Here is a 26,798-nt window from a genome sequence, read left to right as displayed (position 1 = left end):
ATCTACTAAGTTATTTTATCAATCAATTTCGATTTCAAGTTTTCCTTGGCGTAATTTACCTATTATTTTCAAATTTTAGTGGCGTAATATTTATCTAAATTTCTAATAAAATAATAATTATCTCTGAAACTCCTTGTCCAACAGGGAGAAAAAAATTGCAAGCTTGTCCAACGAGATCGAGTCTCCGCCACAGTAACAGCTATTTTGGAGTTAGAAGAGCTGATTATTAATGCTATTACTGAAATATCACAATGGCTTGAAAGAAATATTTCCTCAGAAGCAAGAAAATTATTGGATTCAATACTTATTCCAAATTTTTTTTCTCATTAGAATGTATTATTTAATTATACAACTATTTTATGTAATACTTTTAAAAACATAACATTGACTTGATTAAGAAGATGAGAATAGCGGAGAGCATTTTATTAGAACTCAAGGAAATAGAGCTAGTGTTGTTGAAGAATTTCATATTTTATATGTTATTGTTGAGTCAAAAGCAGAGCTATACGTGTTAAATATTTGTCCCCCTCGACTTGCAGCAAGCAAGCTCATCATCAAAACATTAATATAGGATCAGTAGAAGAGTATTATAAAACAAATGTCCCCTCTCCCAACCTTTTTCATATGGTGATAGAAAAAAAATATAAATATTTGTTATATTTTTATCATGAAGATGTTAAAATATCTTATGATGCCTTATTAGCTGAATAACTATGATTAAAAGATTAACTATGGTTGATACAGTCCCAAAAAATGCTATGGATGCTTTTTATTTCAAACACATTTTAGATTAGTTATATATATATTAGCAGCTCTTTAGTAAACTAATGAGAGAACATTCACTTTTTTAAGAAGAATAACAGAGCCTTGCAGAGGTACCATTTGCAGGACCAGGCCCAGATTTTATTTTAAAATTTTTTCCGGCCCGGGTTTTTTTAAAAAATTTTCAGGCCCGGCCATGCTGGCTTAGCCCGAATTTTTTAAAATAAATTATATTTATTTTTGATATTTATAGCTAATAATGGCGATTTCAAATATTTGGTTTTAAAATATACAACTCGGCTCGATATTTTTCTTAAAAATTTTCAGGCCCGGCCATGCTGGCTTAGCCCGAATTTTTTAAAATAAATTATATTTATTTTTGATATTTATAGCTAATAATGGCGATTTCAAATATTTGGTTTTAAAATATACAACTCGGCTCGGATATTTTTTCTTAAAAAATTTTCAGGCCCAGCCCGGGTGTTTTTAAAAAAAAAATTACGAGCCCGGCCCGGGTATATTTAAAAAAATTAAAATACGGTCCGGCTCAGGGGCCGGGCCTGCAAGTCTGTGAAAAACATACCTATGAAATACAACATCTGAAAGTAAATTGAATGATTTGGATCTTTTGAATATTCATAGACATTTAACGCCAAGCAAGGATTGATAATTGAAAAATTAGCTCAAAACATACAAAATACAATTATTCCTAAGAAACTTTTTGTGTATTAATTTATATTTACAACATTTAAATTTTTTATACTTTATATATTTTAAAAGCTCAAAAAATTCAAATTTCAATTTTGGGTCATTTAGGTGATTCATATCGTGGGTTATATTCACTTTATATTTTATGATTCACATTTAAATGCCGGTTTATATATATAATTTTTTTAATTCACATTAGTTTAAAATTGTGTATTAGAAAAGTTATTAATCCTAATAAATTTAGGCTTAGTATTTTTAATTAAAAATATTATTTCTTAAAAAATTTATTATCCCCCCCCAGACCAAATTCCTGCGTACGCGCCTGAGGGAACCACAATATCAAAAGAAGAAACATTAAATCAGATACAGATAAGAGAACAAACACCTTAATGCAAACGAAATTGTAAGAAAAATAATGCAAGATGAGGTACTCACATAGTTTACAGATACAATACGGATAAGAGTGGAAATCACCAGAGAGAGGTTGTTTACTGTGGAGAACTAAATGATAATACCACAAAAATACCGAAACAACGTGTTAGACATGATACATTAAGGGCATATTTGAATGGTAAAAATAAAGATGAGAGCAAGACAATACGTGTGGTGGCCTAATATATACCAAGGTATAGAAACAAATATATAGAATGCCAGGAACAACACTATGCCTCATAAGACATCAATTCAAAATTGGCCAAAACCACCACACCGGGTAATATTGATTATGCGGGACCATTTTCAAAATCATAATTGGTTGGTAATGATAGATGCTAGCAGTCGCTGGCCTGAAATAGTTCCCATTACTAGACAACCACCGAAAGCACGATATAAATATTAAGAAATATATAATTGCCAGATTTCCTAAGATAATCGTTTCTGATAACTGGCCACAATTCAGCAGTAGAAAATTTAATGATTTTTGCGAAAAAAACGGAATATATTTAGTGCACGGAAGTCCCTACCATCCTCAGACTAACGGCATCACTGAACGTTTAAATTGAATTTTTAAACAGACCATAAATAAAAGAAACGAAGAGGATTTGAAGACCAGTTTAACTTTTTTTCTCTACAATTATATAAGTACACTGGGGGCAGAAAATGGACATCCTTCCGAAATACTACTAAAAATTAAACCTAGAGGATTGTTAGACCAAATATTCGAGCGCGGGAACAAAAAAGAGATGTTAGAATATTACACTCAAAAATTCGAGTTAAATGTAAAGGTGTGTTCGCGCATTTACAATAATAAAGAGAAAAAAAATGGGAAAAGGCCATTATTAAAAGCATAATAGAGGGTAAAATTATTATACGTCATACTGATCAATTAAGGAAAAGAACCGAAAATATATTAACCGAAGAGTACGGAGTAGAGGAGATAGTAAACAAAGAGGACGTAGTAACCAATAACGATGAAATGAACCGAAACGAGAAAATGACACAAGTCAAGAAGCTAAAGGAAGTATAACACAAAAGTTAGAAACTATAACAGGTCAAGATCGATATCCCAAAAGAATACGGACGAAACCTATTAGATTTGGGATAAATGTTATGTATTAAATTGTTTATTTTATTATTTTTGTAAAATGTTTATTTTTATTATTTTAGCATTATCTTATGAATTTGCATTCACAAAAAGAATGGGATTTTATGATAAAATACAATAAAAGATATATATTATTTGGCTAAATTACTACTAATATATGTTAATGCATAAATATCTGTCAAAAATACTACAAATATGAACTAAATATACCTTAAGAAATATATAAAATAATCCAAAACAATGATAATATCGAATACCATTTTCTTTGTAAATCGGATATTTAAAAAAAATTAAATCCATATTATATAATAGTTGTGTATCTCATTTTTTAATTTTGCCCGGCGTATTAGTTGATAAATTAAATAGGATAGGCGTACAAATATTAGATTTTTTTTACAAGTCTTGTAATATTAATTTAATCAATAAATATATTTATTCATTTCTTTCACGTGAATTTTTACAAATTCAAAATCACAACAGTGGCGCACTTGGCCAGAAGTATTGGGTTATTATAGACGCAACGGTCTTTCCTATTTCTTCAGATATTTCATGTACATGCTATGGGCCCTCGTGTTTTCCTCCTTAGCCGTTATGTTGGTCAAAATGTTCGCCCCGTACGCCTGTGGATCCGGGATGCCTGAAGTTTGCATACTCATATTTATAATAAAATTATTATTTGATTGATATTTTAATTTAATATATCCAACTAAGTTTTTTTTTATTAAAGGCTTATTGTATCATATTTTTATACTTTGTGATATTTAATTACCGATGGATATATTATAACAATGAGTTTACCACAACATCGATGACCACACAGATTATTTTCCTATATAATTATTGGTCGTAATGTTTAAAATTTTAATAGAAAATTTGATATTATGCTACAGTTTTTTTTAAAATGCAATATGACCCATTTTTAATACATATATATTAACGGAATCATTCGCTCGGTTCCGATCTGCAATATATCTATCCTGTAGCACGAAAACAGCTAGTTATCATTAGGAAAAAACGGATCCTTGATAGATTCGAACTCAGTTTGGAGTGTAAAGTGTTTCCTCAGTCAACGCCTATAGCTACTGAGCCATAGACGCTACTCGAAAACAACTATTTCATTTTTATTTTAATTACCCATATATGGTACTGTCGATCCAAACAATAAAACGTAAATAACCTTTTGGTTTAAGCAAGCTTACTAAACGGTGAGTTCTAACATTAACCATTATAGCCTTTATCAACTTTTATGCACCCCCTTAATTTTTTAATACAACTTTAATTATAGTTTTCTAACAATCTTTGTGCAAGGATCAAAAATATAAATCCAAAAATAGTAATAAAGTATTTTTAATAGTGATCTCCTAAATTTAATTTTTTTTTAAAAAAAACTAAAATAAAATCTTCAAAGTTATGCGTTTATAAGATAAAATATTTCTAAATTATACTAAGATATTGATTAAAATTGATGTCACATGTTGTTAAAATATTTTCTGCAATTACTATACACATTTAAAACAGATCAAAACAATCCTCAGTGGTTTTATAATAAGGGGCTACTTGGGAAAATGGACGCTTATCATAAAAACTGTGACCATAATGTTGGGTGTCAGTTCCGGTCTTACCATGGGCAAGGAGGGACCTATGGTTCATATAGCTTGTTGCATAGGAAACATATTTTCTTACCTTTTTCCTAAATATGGGAAAAACGAGGCTAAGAAGCGAGAAGTAAAAAAAAGTTATTTATTTATAGAGAAGAACCGAATTGCAGTGTTTTGCAGATTTGTTGGAAAAGATTTATTTATTTTTTTAAAATTTATTTGTAAATTATGCCTTCCATCATATCTGCACAACACTGTAGAAGGGTGGATAGGAAATGATATCAGTTAAAAAGGCCAACCTTTATTTTCTCCCAATTTATACCTATTGAAAATTAGCCTGATAATTTTTTATATATTAAATTTTAAGTAATATTTTATTTTTTTTATTGTTTCTTATATTTTTAATTTGATAGATATTATCGGCGGCCGCTGCAGCTGGTGTATCCGTGGCTTTTGGTGCGCCTATCGGTGGAGTTTTGTTTAGCCTTGAAGAAGTTATAAATATTTTTATATTTACTTAATTTAGTTTCGAAAACCCCTATTTACCATTAATGGTTGTCATTCATGATTTTCTCAGCTAATGTAACAAAAAATAATATATAAATTATTTTGGTACATATTAAGGTCTATTTGATGTTCACTTGGGTAAAATCCAAATAAAAGGATTCTCTGTCACCCCAAGAAGGGCACTAGTACTATGGGATAGCGTTCACTGTTTGGCAGTAATCCAGGTCCATCTAGTTGTAGAGATGACTGTACCCCTATAAGTGAAAGCAATCACATAGAGATAATGTTTATTATAGATTTGAAAAATATGTTTAAAGTTGATAATTCAAATTTTTATAGGGTTCCTTAATAAAAAATTGTTCCAGGCCGGGTCGGATTACTTGTAATAAATATATTTTACGGGCTAGGTAAAGATATAAAATTTGGACTGCCCGGTTAAAGCCTGCAAATATTTTGTTAAATAAAACAATAGAGTTTTGTTCAATTTTTTAACGATTTTACTCTAGATACTGGGTAATATGGCACACTTAGGTAAAAAGCTGCATTTTTTTTTATTTTGTAGGTAATTTACCTATAATCTGTTTTGCATTTGTTTTAAATTTTTATGATAAAAATTCAAAACATCAATTATTTTATCAAGGTCTTCACCACAGTGAACAGTAAGATTACAATTCATAAACCTTTTATTTATTTTTATGAATTTGGGTATACTCTAAATGTATCAATTTTTACAATATATATATTTTTTTAAATATTAAATAGAAAAGTTACATTTTAATCAAAATGTCTAGTTCTATTTTATTTAAATCGTGAAATAAATACTATTTTTATTATATATTTGAGTGTGAGATTAAAAGAGAGAGGTGCTGTAGGGTCATCATTTATTTATTTTTTTAAACTCGCCACTATTGAAATTAATTGAACAATACTATACAATATTTTTAACCTCTATCTAAGTTATTCACTCACAGATGTATCGTTATTTCTCTACCATTACCATGAACAGGCCCTGGCAATAGGGTAAATTACTTCCCAACATTGGACGTCCATTCCACTGATAAGCTCCTTTGAATCAAATATGGAATTATTCAAAACATCAAATATTACAATGCATTATTTAACAAATCTTGCATTGTATTTTTATTTAAATTATTAATTATAATATCTAGATAAGTTACTATTTCCCAATGAAAACTCTCTGGCGATCCTTCTTCTGTGCCATGGTAGCCGCTTTCGTTCTAAGATCCATTAACCCATTCGGAAATGACCATTTGGTTTCGTTTTACGTTGATTACAATAAACCTTGGTTCATGTTTGAGCTCGTTCCCTTTATTTTACTCGGGGTTTTCGGGGTATTTTCATTTTCTATCTAGCAATTATTTTTTTTAAAGGAGAGAAAAAGAAGGAAAGGTTACAAGTTTTAAGGGGAACATAAATAATGCAAAGTTAAAATGTAAGCAATTTATAGCTAGAATTATACTAATATATTCGAGAAATTTAGTAGTGGCATCTTTGGGGTCGGGAAAAAAACGTGCTTAGGGTGTCTAGATTTAATTTGAGCCAACCTACGCCACTGGAAATAATTAAAACCTAAATTATGATAATATATATACCTATTATTATTCATATTATTATTCATATTATACCAATTATTAAGTGCTGTATTTTTTTTAAAAAAAAGGGAATTATTGGTGCCTTTTTAATTAAAGCAAATTACTATTGGTGTAAATATAGGAAAACCTCGAAATTAGGCAAATATCCTTTCTCCGAAGTAATTAATATACGTTTATTGTTAAATTATATATACATTGAAATTCTCAAAAACGATCACTTACCTACAATAATCCTATTTAAAAATGATAACCTCTCAATGTTGAACCAAACCCACCCACGGTCACCTTATGAAGGTTTTACTGTATATTATCATTTTAATTTAATCATCGGTCGGTAGGTTAACACCAATAACAATCTTGATTTTCAATTATGAGATGGTATATTTTTAATTTTAATCCAATTCAATATTTATTAAATTGCTTATTTTTTTAAAGATGTTTATTGTGATCTATATTTTTTTATTCGTCAAACAGGTGCTCCTTGTTACACTGATAACCGCTTTCAGTTGCTTTCCTAATCCTTATACCCGGTTTGATACTTTATTATTATTTGAAATGCATTATATTAACTTTAGATACTATTTTTTTTAATTATTATTGATATTTATTGAGCCCGAACTCTTACTCCCTAATATTTCAAACCTACTTGTTCATTTAAATGGTCGGCTCAGTCTTCGAAGCCTGAGTCTAAGAAATCGCGAAAATTATTTAATCATTAGCAATTATTTATTTTTTAAAAAAATTTAAAAGAAATTTTGTTTTCATTATTTATCTTTTTACTAAAGAGAATCCATGAACGATCTTATATCGCAATTGTTTCAAGATTGCAGTCCTTCTAATCAAATCGATTTGTGGTAAAAAAAATGATTATTTTCTATTAATGAGAGATTTTTATTTAAATAAAATACTATAATATCTATTATTTTGAAAAATTATATATATAGTAATAATAACAACAACTTGGGGAGTAATCTATGGAAGATACTTCTAGCTTTGCTCTTCAGAACGATTTTATTCATATTTACCTTTGGCATGAAAGTTATTATTTTTGAACTTTTTATTATAGTCATTATATTTAAATTACATTTTATTTTCAGTTATTTAGAACTAATATCCCCCCCCCCCTTATTATATAATATACCAATCGTCAATATAACCTGTTCTGGACATTTATTCTATATTTCAGATATTTAAATTACTATTATATAAATTTAAAAATTTTATATATTCCTAATTTATGATACTATTATATTAACATATTTCAGATTCCGGCGGGGTTATTTATCCCCAGTTTGGCCATCGGTGCATGCGCTGGTCGAATTTTTGGGATAGGCATGGAACAACTCGTTTTGTAAGCTATTTGAACAATGACATTTTTATAAGTGCCTTATTAATACTGATAACTCCTTTTATTATAGTTCTCACTCATTTATGTACAATATGCTCCATAAAGTAGCCACTAAATGGCGGTATGGGGAAAAACTGGCATTTTCTTACCCAATTTTATTAAGGAACTCCAAAATAGTAAAAACTAAAGGAAGAAACAAAATATTTGATAGTTCCTGTTTTTAAGTTTTGTAATTAAAAATCCGGGTCTTTTGACATTGATCTGGTCTTTTATTTTAATATTGGACTAGTCTTTGACCTTCACTAAATTCTAGTAATATTATTTTCAAACATGATATTTTATAGTTTTTTTTATTTAAAAAAAAGGAATTTTAGGTGTCACTAAATTCTTGTATTGAATTATATATATTTTTAAATAAATCAATTTCCCCTCATACTCAGAAAACACAACAATCTTTTCATATTTAAGGACGTTTGCAAAGCAGAAAATCTATGCATCACTCCAGGTCTTTACGCCATGGTTGGCTCCGCCGCCGTGTTAGGCGGAGTAACCCGTATGACTGGTAATTTTATTTTTTTTATTAGTTTGTATTAAAATGGGATATTATATTTTTGTAAGAAGCCACTCTATCTCCAAAAAAATACACTACGACTAAAAAAACCTATTTAACAAATATCACCTTTCTAGTATGCCTATTTTCTTACCTCGTTACATGTAACAATAGTTTATTATATTTATTCTTTCATAATATCCTCAAAAGAAACCCCCTGAAATATTATCAATTGAAGCAGTGGCTAATTAAAAGTTGCAAGGGGAGTTTTATCTCCTACCCCCAAATTTCCACTATAGTTTTTCATTATACATTTATTTATTTTTGAATACATAGTATCCCTGGTTGTGATTATGTTCGAAGTAACTGGCGGTAGCCAATACATAGTACCTCTAATGATAGCTATAATGACTGCTAAATGGGTTGGGGACGCCCTTTGCAGAGAGGGCATATATGAAGCTCACATTCACCTTAATAACTATCCTTTCTTGGATTACAAGGAGGAAGAGTACCCTTTCACTACCGTAGCTGGTCAAGTTATGAGGCCCAGGTATATATTTTTTAAGATTGAACATTTGATAAATTTCGTTGTGGGAAAAAATTTGCCAAATATATATATTAATAACAAAGAATTATTTCTTGTCGGAATATGTTTCTGATTAAATATTCCTAAGATTCCCAAATTATTGGGGGAATAACTCTAAAAAGTATTGACTTTTGAGGAAAAGAATTGTTAGTTGGATCTAAGTCCCCGAGTGAGATATAATTGTATTTAAAGCCTCCCACAAATATCCTCTTTTGCATTTCTTATTACGCCCACCAAATAAATAATAAATAAACCCTTTATATTGAATTTTCTATCTTAAAGATTTTCTAATTTAAAGATTATTAAAGTTTATTCTATTCCTGGGCAATTTAGATTTGAGCTATTTCAATTCATTACTTATGATGTTTTACATAAATAAAATTAACATTAAACTTTTACAGGTTTTTTTACAATGATTATTTTTTATAAGAACTTTAAAAAATTTATAAATTTTCTCTTCATTTTCCTTACTTACTATATATTATAATGCCTATTTTTTCACAAATATCATTTTTCAAACATGCTCCCTCCCCACTCTAGGCGTAATGATCCCCCTTTAATAACTTTGACTCAGAAGGATTCGACCGTCGACGATGTAGAGAACGTTTTGAAAGATCATGACTACAATGGGTACCCCGTTATCGTCTCCAAAGAATCTCAAAATCTAGTGGGATACGTCGTCAGAAAAGATTTGAAATTGGCTTTGGGTTCAATTTTTTTTAAAAAAATCAAATTAAATATAATATAATCTAATGCTAGTATCGCATGAAACAAATTATTGCCTTTTTTTATTCATTTCGCAAATATTATTACAGAGAAAGAGAGCCCATTAACAAAAAAAATATCATATTTTACAATTTCTTTTCACTATTGAGACTGAGATTTAATTCCTAAAATAAAAAAACTCTAACAGTTATTGTGAAAATTATATACTATAAAAAACTCTACCAGTAGTACAACGCTTTTTTATAACTCACATAATTAACCAACATAACTCTAAAACTAAATTTTTAACTCCAAATTTTACTGATTAAATATATTTAAAAAAAAATAGGTCATAAAAGTCCTAATAATTATAAAATCTAATCCCTTTTATACTTTTTTGGGACAAGGAGATCACGAGTTCTACACGTGATATATAAAATCAGGCGACTATTTATAAATTTGATTAATATTAAACAAAATAATTTTTAAAAATAAATAATCTATAATAATAATATGACAATTATAAAACTACAAAAACAATTTTTAATGTTTCTATATTATCGAGTTTACATTCATTTGAGCTGTTTAAAATATTTTCCTAACGGTTCAAAGTGCTCTTATAAATTTTTCTTATCTCACAATTAAAAGCGAGTTTAAAACGGGTCTCTTAATAATTTTTAAAATTGAGGTGATTAATTTTTAAATCTAATATCCAATTTATGCTCATGTTAAAATTAAGCCTAAGAGTTTGTTTAAAACTATTGTTTAAATTGCTGCAAACTATTTTAGCTTTTTTTAACGTAAAATAAAAAGTTTATCAATGTAAACGATAACATTTGAAATTCATTATACTACAAGATTGGGTAGCCAATATCGATCTGTAGTTTTTTTTGTAAAATTTTCCTATATTGCTTCTAAAGAAAATGTTTGTCTTTTTTACAATGTGATATATAGGAGAAGCTAGAAAAACACAGCATGGAATATCTAAGAATTCTATTATCCAATTTACGGCAGAACACGATAATGACGAGGACGCATTAAACAATATGATTTCTAGCGATATTCGAAATGATTTTACGTCTACGTATCTTAAGCTCAACAAAATCGTCGATTTGGTTTCTGAAAAACTAATTTAATTTTTTATCAAATTATGGAAAACAAACCATTTTTTAAATAAGAAATTTATGATAAAACAAGAATTTTTAATAGAATTTTGACAGGCAGACAGGCCACTTTTCGAGGTTTCATAATTTTTCTACAATATTCTTCCTTTTTTGTGATTATAATTTTTCATTATTTATATATTAAACAATTGATAGTCACCCATAACAATCACAGACCAAACCCCTATGGAGACGGTAATTGACATGTTTAGAAAATTAGGACTTCGGCAGATATTGGTCACTCATAATGGGTAATGCATATTCTCATTATTTTCTCCAATTTTTAATGAAAGAATTTAAATTTCTTTATATATATCCCGATTTTATTTTCAGGAAATTGTTGGGGATCATTACGAAAAAAGACATTTTGGTTCACCTAAAACAGATCAGTAAGATGGAAAATCAACCATTATTAGACCAATGCTGATATTTGTGTAACTTAACATTCTCTCCTTAAGACATTTATGCTAAGAGGATCGCAAATTGAAATTAAGGGGGCTTGCTTTATTGATTATCATATTTATTATTTAAAAAATTGTCAATAATAGATATCAAATATTGTAAACGGATCAATTTAATTAATAATTATTCAAACTTATTCTGCTGACAAATTATTTTTATAGTTGAAGCCCAGTTAAATACAAAAGGCCTAATCTAATTATTTATTATTCCACTTATTTATTTTACAATTTTTTAAAAATATTTTATTATAAATTTTTTCAAATATTTATGTGTAATTCCAAAGTCTCTTATCATTCATTATATAATATATTGGTAAATATATTTGACCTTGTAATTTTATATACAAATATGAACCTTTAAATATAAATAATAAAAAATATCATGCTTAAAATATTTGCATAATTTTTAATTTGATATTATACTTAACCTTCTAATTGAATGATATAACTGAAACAATGGTGTTTTGGAAAATATTTTAAGCATGCAATTTTAATCGCCTCACAACGCCACAGATAATAGATCATATTAAATTTGAAAGATGCCACCGCTAATTCAATTCACTCTAAAAAAATAATAGCATCTCTTGTACTCTTAACGTTAAATACAAACTACCTTAATTGACTGACTCCAATAATAAAATATCTTATCTTTCGCCAAAAAAAATGCATTATAACCATTTATTCTTATGTACAAATTTTTATTTTCATTACCATAAAATGTTTATTATTTTATAAATAACATTTGGGGGAAGAAAAAAAAAACTTTAAAATTAAACGTTTGGTTATTTATAAAAAAAATATTTATTTTGATTAAAAAATTTTCTTGTTTAATTCAAAATAAATTTAAAACATTGGCGAAAATATAAAAAAATTCTGATATAATATAAATTCAATGTGTAGAGCGAATATAATCCATTTGTATAAAAATAATAACATTTTTGCACTAAAATATTTTTTTTTCAAAATAATGAGAAATGTAAAATATTAATATTTCTAATACTATTTTAAAAAAAATGTAACATGTAAAAGGATATTATGTTATATAATATTTCGTGTATAAAACACAAAATGTGTAAACAAAGATTGCAACATTTCTAGTATACAGATTAAACTCTCAATTAAATTTTGATATTAGGAGATTTTATAAACACCAATATGGATTATAAATCTATACAATTGTCTCAGGTAGTGACAATGATCTTGATAAATTATAATTTTACCCAAAAAAAGATTAATATATATCTTAAAGTTTCCTGAGAATAAAATATTCAAAATTTTAGAGTATTACAAAAAATTAAAGCTTAATTTGAAGAGCAAAAAAAAATTATTGCGCTAAACGGCGGGTGATTTAAAAGAGCATTTAGGAGGAAAAATAATTGTCATTTTGTTAATTTCGAGTTCGCAAAAAAAAATATATTTATAAAAAAAATATGAACAAAATATTTTAGAAGAAAAAAAACATAATTATGATTTTAATTATTATGTTAAAATGGGATAAAAATATGAAAGCGAATTATATTTAAAGCATTAAATTTTAAAAATAGATCAATATAATTGTATGCTAGTAAGTTGCACTTAAAATCACTGATTTTATTTTCCAACGACCAACCTTAAAACCCTTATCAGATATCGTTTTCATATCACTTCTAAATCGAATTCGCGTATATAAATATGGTATCGTTTTTTAGGCACTGAGTAGTTTTATCATTATTTACTTTTGATTAATAACAACATTGTCTCCATTCTTAACATTCAATTTTTTTCTCTCGTCTCCTCCATCTATAGCCGAATTTACTCCAGGACTTTCCAGATTTTCTTTGCTGGGTACCGGTGTTTCAAGGAGTAATTGATCAAACGATTTAGGTTCTGGTCCTCCGTTTTTCTTCTTCATTTCATCAAGTTTTATCCCGCCCATAGCCTTTAAGCCATTTTTACCATTTTTTATTCCATTTAATCGGATAATATCTTCCTTATTTTTGAGCTCGTTTTTATCGAGGTATATCGAATGTGATGGCTGATCAAGGTTATTTAATTTATCATGATCATTTTCCATGGCTTCAAGATCCAAGGGCGTAAGGAGCTTGTTAACATTGTGGCACTTTTCAGTTTCGGCAATAATCCCTTTTTCTATAGGGCTTAGTTTTCTAAGGTGATTTTGAAGAGAGAGGGGCAAGTGAGACATTCGCCGAGAGTAAGTACTACCTTTAGGTCGACCATTTTTAATATCCTCTTGATCGTCTAGGAGAGCTAGAGTCTCGAACATTTTTGTCAGCACCCAAAATATGCTGTATATTAAGTATAATGTAAAATTATAGTGATTTATAAGGAAATGAAAATATTTTAATAAATAAAATAAAAATAGTGATAGGAAGATATCTATTAATATGAGTGAACGTTCATAAAAATAATTTTAATATTTTAACGGGAGGTGGGGGGAGGGGAGGGGTTATGAAGCAAATGCTTCTTTAATAAATTAAATCGTACGAAATTATATCAAACTATTTCCCTCCACCTACTTATTCTTTTTACTATTACAAATTTATGGAACAAAAATTTTAAAAACAAATAGAATTCAAAATAAAATATATTTTTTCATTTAAAGTTTAAAAATAAATTATCAATTTTTCAACTTCATTCGTTATACAAGAAACTGAAAATAAAATTGAAACAGATTATATAAAATATAATTTCAAAAAACATTGTAAAATTTGCAATCCTTATCCTGACTCGAAACTATGATCAAATAACTAATTCAGATTAAAGTTTTAAATAAAAATTGATACATCCCAAATTCAGAATCGTAGTAAAGCTCCAAAAATTGAATAAAGGATTTTCAATAAAAAAAAATTCTATAAAATAAATTGATTTTTACGTTTTTTTCGTCGTTTTGGTTATCAAATCGGTGGGGTCTTGATTTGAAATTTCTAACTCCCTAACTTTTTCGATAAGACTAGGGCAAAGAGTTCTTTGAAATCTAAGATGCAGATTTTTTAAGAAATTTCATTTTAATTAAAACTTGTTATTTTTAAAATAAATATCTAATCATTTTATTCTGTTCTTTAAAAAACTAAAACGAATATTCAACGGTGATTGCGAAAATTTTAAACAGAATTTTGGAAGGGAACCAATCTAAATGAGTTAAGATAATTAAGTGGTCAATTTTGGAGGTTTCACGGTATAATATAGATGAAAAGATTTTAAAAAAACCTTTTAAAAATCTGATGAGGGAAGGTAATATAAAATAATTAAATAAAAATATCTGGTTATTAGATTAGAAAATTTAAAAAAAAATGTCATCCATTAATAAGCTACTCGGTGTGGATATGAAATGTAAAGTTGAAAGGGGGGGGTCTTAATCTATATAAGGGTACAATGGTTTAGTAAGGGTCAGAAATGTGCCAATTTATTTGAATAAACGTAACTAGTTTTAATGAGAAATAAATAAATTCCAATTGTTTTATAAATTTAATGAACATAAATAAATTTTATAGGGTGCTTACACTTTGATTACGAAGTCGGGGAATAGTGTTATTAGTGGTATGATTATGATACCAAACCAATATACGAATGAAGAATATATTAATGTTACCTAAAAAAAATTATATTTTAAATTTACTTTTATTATTTTTAACAAAAAAATGGGTATGTTTTGGTCAAAACATAGAACGATTATTATAAGAACATTTTTAATTATGAGTTTGGCTGAAAGTGATCAAGATAGAGGTGATCAACATGTTTTGATGGAATATTATTATAATTTATTATACACATAAAAATTTAGATGAAAATAGAAAAAATGGTAAAAAAAACATTCTTGATCTTCAAAATAATAAAAGGTTAATATAAATAGAAATTAAATATAACACATTATAATTATGCCGATCTCAATCATAATATAAGTTAGCATTAAAAAATTATATAAAAAATAAGATTGTGTGCATTTCATTTTATTTTTAAAGGGTAGGTCTTAAAAAAAATTCATATAATTATCAATAATTTAATTTTAAATTGGTACTTCTCCACACATCTCTGATGCAATAGGTATCCAGGGCCAAATGAAGCTATACACGATCAAAAATAACATCCAAAATATTATACTGCCCCATATAGCTATTTGAGACATCTGTTATGCAATAATGGATTTTAAGGATTTTAAAAAAATTTGAAAGCAGTATTAAAACACCTATATTATATAGAAAATTTTTTTTGGTATGCAAAGGGTCGAGTAAATCTGAAAAATTTCAATGAAGTTAAAACCAGGGTTGGTAATTAGGTCAATGACCGATGGAGTAAATATTAGAATTTCATTTTACGAGATGCTTAATTTGAAAAAAGCATAATTCAATCATGTTTTATATTTTCTCTATCGGAAAAAAAAGAAATTAAAGATATGTTTGAAAAAGAAAACGATCCAAAACATGTGCTCACACTTCTGATTATTTATCAGATCCAAAATATTACAAGAATTCGGCATTTTACAAGGTAATGATAATCAAAATATTAAGTGATATAAATTTCAGAAGCAAAAGCGATGGTATATTTAATATCCAAAATCTGTGGAAAACAATAACTTTTAAGAAACAATCAGTGCGGCCTCAAGTTGTTGGAATAGGTTTGCCTACCTGAATCATTGTAAGAAGTGCCTATTTTACTAACAATTCCTAGATCTACTTCTTCTTCAGAAATAAATTGATCTGTTTAATGTAATATTCATATGAGGAAAAGAAATCGATTGAAGATCTCGATGAAAATTGGCAAGAGTATATCATAACCTAAGATTGATTAAAAATATTAAAGAAAATAACAGTATTGAATATAAATCAGAACAAGACTCTGCCATGGAGAGCGATGCCTTAATTATAGACTTTAAAAAATATTATAAAATTTAATATTACATATTACATATATTTATATTTTACTATTATATAAAAAATAAAGTTAATATTGTCTTCAAAAACAATTATTTGAATTTTACTATATTTAATTGGTCAAATGCACAACCCTGGTTAAAAATCTATAATAATAATAATAAGGCAATTATTTTTATATTACTATCGTCCAAGATTGAGTAACCAGTCCTGATTTAAGACATACCACTATAACGACATAAGTATATATAAAATTTCCCAAGACCAAATAATCGCCAGTTTTCCCCGATCGCCAAACAACGTCTTTAAAACATTTTTAAATGCAAATGAGCGTAAATAATTAATAGCATAAAGCCCGCAAATTTTTTAACTTTTTAGTTTTATTGATGCCTTGAGAAAAATTTACAAATGTGGATAACTAACTTACCATTCATTTGCATGAGAAAAGTGAACCAAAATATAGAAAGCGAATGCAAGACCGCGTTCATGATCCATATCCAAAATACCTAAATCATTTTTTTTAATGAATAATAATATTTGAAAGATTTATAAAAAATAGATAAATATATCGCCTATCCATTAAAATTAAATATAAAAATTAGACGATTCCCGTATTATAAATAAAATCAAATATCTTCCATTAGCTTCCCGCTTTTTCATCTCTTATTTATTTGTTAATCTTTATTTCAATCGTTTTTTTGAACATAATTTTCACATTCAATAAAAAAAAATAGATTAACTTTGACATCAAACTGTTCACATCTGAAGGCTTCAGAATACAACATAGGGAATTTGAGGCATGATTCAGCACTACATGTCCTATCGAACAAACCTATAGCCGCTGGAGGTAGTACGGTAAACGCCTTATTATTTTTTTTTGTTATTTGCCAAAAAATAAATATTCAAAAAAATATATCATTACATTTGTATTAAAAACCAGAGACCAGCATCCCGGTCCGAGTTTTTATAATTTGGCAATTTACAGCCCGATTCAGATTTGTAAAAAATTATCATTAATAGTTTGAAGGCCCGGCTTGATTTTAATTAAAATATGAGCAAAAATAAAAAAGCTGGATACATTAATCGGGACCTAACATCAAGAAGTTAATGGGAAAAGGTTAAATATAAAGTTCTAGATACTTACAACATTGTAAAGACCTAAGGTCCATCTTTCGAATAAAGGTTGACCGGAAAAATAACTGATCATTGCAAACCAGAGCTGTTTTAAAAATAATAATAAATTTATAATATTTTTTTATAAAGTGTGAAAACCTAAACAAGTTACTTGACTCTTCGAGAGCCAATATTTATATAACATTTTATTTTAATAGGATTTTGGAAGGGAAAAAGCTGACAAGGGTGGTCAAGATAAGGAGGTGGCCTTGTGGAAATTTCATTAAATATTATATATTGATATAAAATGTGTTTATTTTATATTTTCCTTGTAATAATTTTAGTATGCTGATATTTTGAATAAAATAGATTAATTATTATGTGAATAATTGAATGAAGAATAAACTATATTATATGCTAAAAAATAAAGTTTAATTTTTTTTTTCAAACCATCGCTATGACGGAAATTTTAGAAAAATGGATTTTATATCAAAATTTTTTTTACTTCGATGACATACATGCATATATTCTTGTAAAATTGATAGAGAATAAGTTTGCACATGCGAGAATGATTCCAAGCCCCGTGAACCAATAAGAGTTTCGTCAAAAACCTAAACTATTTTATTAAGTTTAAAATACAAAAATGCTGACGATTCAAATTTATATATGTCATAAATATCTCAGGTTTGTAAGGTAAAACATAGTTTTTTAAATTTATATTTCAAATATTTGAAAGAAACTAAAAACTGCTGATATTAAATCCATCATTTAAAAATATTCGAGGCTTCTCGATTATATTGAATTCATAAATAAATCCGGAACTACTTGTGATATCGAAAAATCTGACGAATTCGCGGCCTGTAAACCTTCTCTTCCACCTATACCGACTCCCACGTGAGCAGCCTAGTTAAGTTTAAAGAAAAAAGTAGGATATGTATTCTAAAAAAACAAATATGATGTAGAACTTCAATTAAAAAAACCAACTATAGCCTTTAAATCAGTCGTAAGGTTTAGAACAATATAAAAATTTAGATGATATTCGTCTAATTAAAACCCTATGATATAATATAATAACAAAATATAACAACTTGAATCATAGCGACATCATTGGACCCATCTCCTATAGCTAGCGTTGAGTAAGGAGTGTATGCTCTTATTAATTGAACAACCTCAGATTTTTGGAGAGGTGTAGTTCTAAATATAATAATTATATAGATATATCATATATCCTTATATGATACTTTAAAAAACCTAATATTTTATAATTCAACCAGTCCGGTTTAGTTTCGATTTAAGCAGACCAAACGTATCTTTCAACTAAGTGTTATTGTGATAAATACTTAGAAATTATAATAATGATTAGTTTTATTAGATAATCAAACATGATAATGAAAATTTAATAAAACACTATAAAATTTCTATATCCCATTGTTCCACAATAAGATATGTGATTATTATCAGATAAAGAAAGGAATCTTTTTTTTTCAAAAAATAATAGGATTAACCTGCAACATATAATAGTTTGACACGATAATATAACGTCCAAGAAATCATTTTTAGAATCGGCGTCGAGAGCGAACTTCAAAGACTATATATATTTTCAGTAAATATCATATTGAAAAAATAAAATCTAAATACTGGATTCCATAAAATAATATCTAAGACATAAATATTTTAAAAAGTCGGGATCAGTTTTTTTACTCAGATAATATGCTTAATACCCAAGGTAATGCTGAATCTTACTAACACCGCAAGAATTAGATGTGGTTGGAAAAGTTTCATGAGTAAGCTCTCTCATAACCAATAAATAAGTGTTCCTTATAATCAGAAGATGCATTTTCAATTAAGGCGTTCGCTCGACCATAACATTATGGTGAGAAGACATAGCCAATAAATGGAGCTAACATAAATAAAATGAATTGAAAATAGAATAAGATATAGATGGTAAACGGGTTGAAAAGTTAAAAATGATGGTTGAATTTGGATAAAATATGGGTATTGTACCGATTGCTTACCTGTTACCCTTGCATCAACTGAAGTGGGGTGGCCATGTCCATTGCAAGACAAACGTGAACTGGGTTAAGTAAATAACAATGTTGGAAATAGAAGGTAGGACCTAAAAGAAGATCAAAGCAAAGCTGGGCAAAGGCGGTGGAAAATTTTTTTCAACTATCTAACTTAACTTATCAGATACATTCAATAGAGAACTTTATAGCCCGCGTTGCAAAAATAAAAAACTAACCCATTATAAAGAGGAAAATGGGAGCTGTGAACCGGGTTTGGATAGAATTTTTCGTGAATCTTAACTAGAATCTGATTCCAAACTCTCTAATTTATATACTTTTTGTTAAAATTTATCAAATATTATATAATTAAAAGATATCAATATTTATCACATTTATACTGTATTTTACATATAGTTTGAATAAAATATTATGTATCTTTATTAAAAAAAAATTTAAATTAATAATTTTTGATTGAAATTTTAAAAATAATTAACATTTTAGAAATTTTGATTTACTATAAAAATTTGATTGATGCTTCCAATCTGAATCTAATTTCACCGAACCCACCTTGAACCGAACTGAATTAACAATTACACAATTATAATCTGTTTGAACCCGAATAAAAAAAATCGTGGGTTCAAAGTTACACCCTTCAAATCCGGATTGAGCTTAAAACTTTAAAATTCGGACTGGGTTCGGGTTTAAATATTTTTAAAAGTCGGGTTAAGCTTAAAAAATAAAATATAGTATCATTTTCCGTGATAAGGATAAGGCAATTAGTAATTTTAATTTCAATGACATTTAATTTCCAAATCAAAACAAGCAACAATTATCGCCAAGGGTCGGGGACAACATAAACTCTTCATAATGTCTTTATTGATTTGAATGAATCAAAGGCTTTCGATATGCATATGCCATAAATTTTCTAGTCCCTTTTATAATCAATAAAATAACTCACATTTTTTAATTTTTTAAATCTCCTCTCTTAGTCATTTTGATATTTAATCTCATTTTCTTCATCACACCGGAATATTATTTCATGTCTATTTTTAAATCACTATTTATTATTAACATAGTTTGGTCTTAAAAATATTGTAGGCAACACACCTATATTCTAGATTTACCCTTCCACCCTTTATAATTTCTTTATTAAATTTTTTAGCCTATAAAAAAAACACCAAATCTTATTTTGGTAGACAAAATATTTCATAACCATAATCCGGTGATAAGGAGTTATTTTTTAAAAAAAATACAAAACCTTTCCATCTATAATCAAAGCCACTCTGTTATCTTTCCTAACACGGTCGCCAAGTTGATCTTTGTAACGTTTGAGAATATTGTGAACTTCCTTAAATTGTTAGTTTTAGGAAAAATTGAGAGATATTATAATTTAAAATTCTTCGAAATATTAAGAATTGAAAAATTATGTAGAAGTTAATTAATAATTAATAAATTAACTAAAATATTTATTTTATCAGGTAAGATTACAAAACAATTATAATGTTATTTCAAAAAATTCATTAATAAATTAGAGTAAATAATTTGGAAGAAAATTGAACCTCAGCATTATTTTCATTAACGACTAACAATGGTGTATCTTTTGTAAGTAGAGCACAGGAATAGCCTCAATTATTTATAAAAAAACTATTTTAAAATTATATTTAACAAAACGCTGAGTCAAAGTTAGTTATTGTGGTATGTCACTAAAGAAGAGCGAAGAGCTGATAAATTTATTCACCCATTTATTTCCCTGCCAGAATTACATACATAAAATTCATCATGTCTAAAGAAGTTAAAATGTACACCGAGTGTTTACACTAAAAAATAAATCCGGTTGTACCATCTGTTTTGGTATATAGAAAATGTGATTCTATTAAGGCGGATAGCATGAAAATTGTTAAACAATTTTTTTTAAAAAACCTATATTGATTGCAGTTTGTTGTTTATCTCCCGTTAAAACCCAGGTCTTGATACCGGCCTGAGCTAATTTTGTCAAACATTCTGGTACACCCTATAAAAATTTGAAAATAGAAGAAGAAAAAATGAATTTTATAATAATCGAATTAATTTTAGTATTATGAGATAATATGGTTGGTATATATTAGTAATGCGCGGAAAAGAGAAAAATGAAGACTTTACAGATCTAAATTTAAACCTCTGTTAAAGGACGAATTCTAGAAGAAAATGATTATGATTACCTTATAAAATATATTTTTTTATTCATAAGATAATAAATAATACTTCTTGAAGTTTGTCCTCAATAGCTGTAGCGCCTAAGAGTTGCAAATTCTATAATTTAATATTTAAGAATATATGCGCTCGCTAACATAAAATATAATTCCATTTTCCTTTCCTCTTTCTTACATTCTTTTTTCTTCATAATAATATCGATTAAAAAATAAGATTATTATTAAAGGTTGCATATACCTTTTCGACTTGAGCAAATACTTCGTCCACCTTTTTGTCCCTATCTTTGATAGCCAGTTTCGCTTCTTGATACTCTTTGTTCCATTTCTAAGAGCAGGTAGTTAAAGAAATGACAAATTATTATTAGTAAAAACATAGTTAAATGAAATTTAAAGGATTCCTATTACCCAATCTTGAATTCCTTTTTAAGCATAATATATTTTCCCCCATTATAATTTTTTTATTTATCTTACCAAAAAAAAGCAATCATAAATCAAATTTAAAAAAAATATATAAAAGCAAAGTATAAAATAAATTTAACTTTACTTTTACCACAGCTCAGAACATCATTAAATCAAAATGGTAGAATTTATTTGGGGTAAATAAACACGATCAAACAAATATAGAAAATAACTTGTTTTAATAATCATCCAACTTATAGATAACACTGTAATATCTATGCCACTTTTTTGAATATAAATAAATATCCTTATAAAATCGATTGATCTAATTGATAACGTAGTACACCCGAAGAACAATCACTTAGATTAAACCAATAATCAAGTGGCATTTTAAAACATTTTTTAATAATATTTTGAATTTCAAAACAAAAATATAAACTTTACTACCTCGTAGATGCTCTTATCAATGGGAGTAACGGCTATACACAATGTCCTAAGACCATGCATAGCGAACATTTCCAAATCGTTCATAGTCGTATCCCTGTAAGCGATATTTTTATCGTCGGTTCCGAGTCTGGCGTAAACCTCGTTATCGGCCCCTTTGGTCACTAACCATAATTCGTAATCTCCGTTTTTACCATGATCGGTCCCATTGGCCCCGTTGTTATAGTTATTGGAAACTTGGTCGGTTTTTTGGAGTGTGCTATTATAATTCTCGCTTTTACCCTGCACTCCATCTATATCGGCATCATGTTTTTGTTGTCCGAGTTGGTTATTATTTTCATCGGAGTTGATAATGGCTTGATAATTATTACCTTTAGTTATTTTACCGTTGTTTCCTCCGTTGGATGCTGTTAAATAACCAAAAAAAAAATCTAATCATATTTTATTGCGAATATTTAAAAATTTTATAGTCATGTTTCCTTAAAATTTTTATTAATATTAACTAATTAAATACAAAATATGAAACATAAATTAAAACCGGAAGTTGAATTCCGTTGTTCAGACCCGGGAGGTGGGGAATCTAAGAACCCTAAAGGGCATTTGATAATGCAAGACATTCTTTTGCGATCGGAGTTAAAATCGAGGATATTTAAAACTTCGAAATCGTATTTTTTGCCCAGTATATCCACGACTACCTTTGAGGATCCTTCTCGGTGAACGAAATCGTAACCTAGCTTTTTGGCTCCCTCGACTAATGCGCATTCGTCTGCAAATCAAAATATATTGATTTCAAAAATTGTTTACTGATATTTTTTTTAAATCGTAAATTTTAAAAATGTTTCGTGAAATTTTGAAACCGGAGGGCTCTTTTTAAAATTAAGAACCAAATCCCCTTTTTTAAACCTGCAGAGGAATTTTTTTATTTCAGGTTCCAATCTCTGCCTTTAGATCAAGAAATAAAGTCTTTTTCTTTTACTTTATATTAATGGAATTCGTTATAATTTATAAAATTACCTGGCGAGGATCCCTGATAATTTTCGATCTTCTTTCCCAATTTAACAGCAACATCGGCGAAAATGTCTTCTTCGGGAGTCAATGAATCGTTGCTAGTAGGAGAGCCAGGACTTCCTTGAGGCGTAAGAAAGCTTGGGTCAGATTCTACCGATGTTCGGAAGCAAGGGGCCAGCTCTGGACAAATGGCCAACTTGTAATTTTTTTTTTAAGTTTCGCAATAAATGAAAATTTTCTTAGAGGATCTAAATAAAAAAATTAATATCACATTCATTTGACTTTTAGGTCTACTATTTATTTATAAAATTCAATCCAAAATTTAAATTATAAGGGAATCCCAATACCCATCGCTTAGAAGAGGTTGGAATGCAACCCATAGCCACATCCTTTTTCTTTTTCTTCTTAGCAGGATTGATAGCCTCTTTACTACTATTGAATGGTTCTGGGGAAGGAGGAATATTGGCACCTGCGACGTCAATCTCATCCCTAGGAGAAATACTCGGATCTTCTAGACTGGGAGAAAACGACGAGTCAGTTGAAAGCTTGTTTTGCTTTTATATTAAAATTTAAGTAGTAGATGTTTGTAATACTTAGGAGTTTTTAAATTTTTGATAGAGGAAAATTTTCATTTTTTATATAAATAATTAATCTTTTATATATCCAAATATCTATTTTTTTTAAAATGCATAATTAACTAAACGAAGTAGTATGGTCCATAAGAAATAAATGATACTCATTATGGAGAAGTACTCTTTATTACTTACAATATTTGATATTATTACATATTTAATAGTCGCCATTTTGATATTAGTCATAAATTTTAGAAAAATTTCCACGTGTGGTGCGCGGATATTATAAAAATGAATAATTTAGAAATTGTATCGAACACTGAAATGTAAAATATTTATATATGAATTTTTAAAAAAATAAACCAAACTTTATTCATAGGTATAACAGTGTGACATACTGCGAGGACAGTCATGAACTGCCTGACAACTTTGGATTCTTCATCAGAGCCCCTTAGAATTTCGGCAAACGAGGGGTCGTCGAAAACCGTGTCTTTTTCGGATCGGTTTCTTCAAAAAAAATTAGAAATTATTTTTTCTCATTTTAGCCTTTTATTTTGTAAATCAAATTCAAGGGTTTATAAAATCTTTGTAAAAAAAAGAATCCTTTTTTATAATTCTACTTTTGCGAGGTTAGCAAATGGAAACGATGGATCAAATTATTGAATCCAGCTAAAGCAATAAGTTATTAAAGCTGATATAACATAGAACTAAGGGCTAGATGTAAATCATATCTAGCATTACTTACATATAATTTTCAACGCACCTGAATTATTTTCCATTTGAAAATAAAACGCCTGATCTTAGCGCTAGAAATGAGCTAGCGACGTTACTGGGCTCTATTATTGGCTTCAAATAATTTTTTTTTTTAAATCCCAGTTAATTTCGACAAATTGTAAAATATTATAAACATTTTGGAGATAGCTAAAGCTTAAATTCATAAACTCATATTAATATTTTTATGGGTCTGATAAAATATTTCCCAAAAAATCCCGTCTTATGTCTAAATGTGATGGTAAAAGTTTGTAACGTCATTAGTGAAAACCTTGAAGAGAACATATATCTTAATAAATGATGAAAATTTATCTCAAATTTCTATTTTACAGAATTACTCTAATAACTGTTTTCGAATTCTGTGTATCGTTAAATTTATCATAAAATAATTTACCCATAAACATGGCCACCGATGGTACACTTTTTAAACTCCATTTCATTCCGGGTTAATGTACCAGTTTTATCCGAAAAAACGTATTTTATCTTGATAGGGAGGGAAACAATATATACTAAATTTACACATATATTTTTGAACTCATAATCATAGCAAAAAAAAAGAAGAAACTTATATTTGTGTATTAAAGTTTAAAATATAAATAATGCATGCCCCAATGATATTATATAGAATAATATACTAACTAAATTGACGAGCCATTCATTAAAAGTGTGCATACATAGGACTTAGCGGCAACAACATTTTATGGTCTGCAAGTAAAATAAATGACATTTATCGTTTAATATATCGTTTAAAAACAGGGTTGTGCATTTGACCGGTCAAATATGGTCAAATTCAAATAAATGTTTTTTACACCAATATTAACTTTATTTTGCATTTATATAATATTATAATAAATCTATGTATAATAATAAATATCATAATATTTTTTAATTCATTCTATAGTCAATGTTTCACCCTCCGTGGCAGAGTCTTGTTCCGATTCATATTCAATATCATTATTTTCTTTAATATTTTTAATCAATCTTAAATTATGATACACTCTTACTAATTTTCCTGCTGTAGAAGCCTTTAATCTATTTCTGTTTTTCGTGTGAATATTGCCCCAAACCGACCAATTTCTTTCAGAAGAAGAAGTCGAACTAGGAAATGTTAGTAAAATATTAGCGACTTCTCTTAATGGGCAAGGTGGGCAAAATGCATTCCACCAACTTGAGGCCGAAATTTGATTGTTTCTTATGGAAGTTACAACTTTCCACATATTATGGCTATTAAATATACCGCTTTTGCTTCTGAAATTTACTATATTACTCAAAATATTTTGATTATCACCACCTTGTAAAATACCCAATTCTTGTATTATATTACATGCTTCATCAAATTCAGTATTAGTAAGATGCTCCCCTTGATATTGGGGGTCCAATAAATAAGCAGCATTGTGAGCACATGTATTTAGATCAGTTTTTCTCTTTTCAAACATAACCTTAATTTTTTTTTCTTGAGATGGAGAAAATATAGAATCATGGCATGATTGTATTATGTGTTTTTCCAAATTAAGCATCTCGTTTTTTACTTGGGCCAAAGTACATTTATCCCCTTGCACTTTCAACAATGAGGTAGCTAAAGGTTGGAGTATAGCTAAAAATTTTAAATTTTTCGTCCAAAATTCTTCGTTTAATATATTATTGGTAATTTCTATGTGACAAATATCACAAACAGCTTCTTCAACAACTGATGCTTTTAGAGCTTTCTTGCATATTTGAATTTGCTCCATACATTTTATTGACGATGCCTATCTTGTTTGGCTAATTGTACTTAATGTAGATGGTATGCTATGAAGATTCTTATTACGGGAAAATACTGCAGCTGGTATGTGTTTATTCTTGAAAAATTTAACAATTATTTTAATTATTGAAATATGGTCACTG

The 26,798-nt window shown here is 28.0% G+C and overlaps 2 protein-coding genes across 3 annotated transcripts in view; one reads left to right on the top strand and one right to left on the bottom strand.

The window, feature by feature from the left end:
- Positions 1–11,814, top strand: part of LOC135928647 (H(+)/Cl(-) exchange transporter 5-like) — a 30,419-nt gene extending 18,605 nt beyond the window's left edge. The window contains exons 4-18 of the mRNA XM_065465102.1: positions 3,494–3,655; positions 4,532–4,738; positions 5,025–5,105; positions 6,288–6,470; positions 6,800–6,889; positions 7,206–7,261; positions 7,517–7,585; positions 7,676–7,769; positions 7,997–8,082; positions 8,520–8,641; positions 8,966–9,179; positions 9,756–9,922; positions 10,875–11,035; positions 11,240–11,334; positions 11,417–11,814. Coding sequence (XP_065321174.1) covers positions 3,494–3,655; positions 4,532–4,738; positions 5,025–5,105; positions 6,288–6,470; positions 6,800–6,889; positions 7,206–7,261; positions 7,517–7,585; positions 7,676–7,769; positions 7,997–8,082; positions 8,520–8,641; positions 8,966–9,179; positions 9,756–9,922; positions 10,875–11,035; positions 11,240–11,334; positions 11,417–11,510 — 1,881 coding nt within the window. The 3' untranslated portion in view covers positions 11,511–11,814. The remainder of the gene's footprint in view (positions 1–3,493; positions 3,656–4,531; positions 4,739–5,024; positions 5,106–6,287; positions 6,471–6,799; positions 6,890–7,205; positions 7,262–7,516; positions 7,586–7,675; positions 7,770–7,996; positions 8,083–8,519; positions 8,642–8,965; positions 9,180–9,755; positions 9,923–10,874; positions 11,036–11,239; positions 11,335–11,416) is intronic.
- A 926-nt stretch (positions 11,815–12,740) lies between these two features.
- Positions 12,741–26,798, bottom strand: part of LOC135928498 (phospholipid-transporting ATPase IA-like) — a 37,813-nt gene continuing 23,755 nt past the window's right edge. Inside the window, exons 15-37 of one of the 2 annotated variants that reach the window (XM_065464961.1) lie at positions 25,309–25,397; positions 24,512–24,650; positions 23,919–24,125; positions 23,578–23,767; positions 23,102–23,329; positions 22,567–22,970; positions 21,959–22,045; positions 21,773–21,820; positions 21,452–21,542; positions 21,091–21,155; positions 20,790–20,879; positions 19,031–19,113; positions 18,614–18,719; positions 18,351–18,428; positions 18,031–18,141; positions 17,557–17,631; positions 17,153–17,275; positions 16,840–16,918; positions 16,597–16,715; positions 15,560–15,667; positions 15,045–15,133; positions 14,417–14,518; positions 12,741–13,829 (exon numbers count right to left, since the gene is read on the bottom strand). In XM_065464961.1, coding sequence (XP_065321033.1) covers positions 13,256–13,829; positions 14,417–14,518; positions 15,045–15,133; positions 15,560–15,667; positions 16,597–16,715; positions 16,840–16,918; positions 17,153–17,275; positions 17,557–17,631; positions 18,031–18,141; positions 18,351–18,428; positions 18,614–18,719; positions 19,031–19,113; positions 20,790–20,879; positions 21,091–21,155; positions 21,452–21,542; positions 21,773–21,820; positions 21,959–22,045; positions 22,567–22,970; positions 23,102–23,329; positions 23,578–23,767; positions 23,919–24,125; positions 24,512–24,650; positions 25,309–25,397 — 3,285 coding nt within the window. In that variant the 3' untranslated portion in view covers positions 12,741–13,255. The remainder of the gene's footprint in view (positions 13,830–14,416; positions 14,519–15,044; positions 15,134–15,559; positions 15,668–16,596; positions 16,716–16,839; positions 16,919–17,152; positions 17,276–17,556; positions 17,632–18,030; positions 18,142–18,350; positions 18,429–18,613; positions 18,720–19,030; positions 19,114–20,789; positions 20,880–21,090; positions 21,156–21,451; positions 21,543–21,772; positions 21,821–21,958; positions 22,046–22,566; positions 22,971–23,101; positions 23,330–23,577; positions 23,768–23,918; positions 24,126–24,511; positions 24,651–25,308; positions 25,398–26,798) is intronic. The other variant, XR_010572357.1, reaches the window with a different exon arrangement.

The sequence above is a fragment of the Gordionus sp. m RMFG-2023 genome, chromosome 4, assembly GCF_954871325.1.
Source record: "Gordionus sp. m RMFG-2023 chromosome 4, tfGorSpeb1-WG-v2, whole genome shotgun sequence".
Classification (NCBI taxonomy): domain Eukaryota; kingdom Metazoa; phylum Nematomorpha; class Gordioida; order Chordodea; family Parachordodidae; genus Gordionus; species Gordionus sp. m RMFG-2023.
Note: the sequence above shows the minus strand (reverse complement) of the source record. Positions and strands in the feature narration are given on the sequence as shown.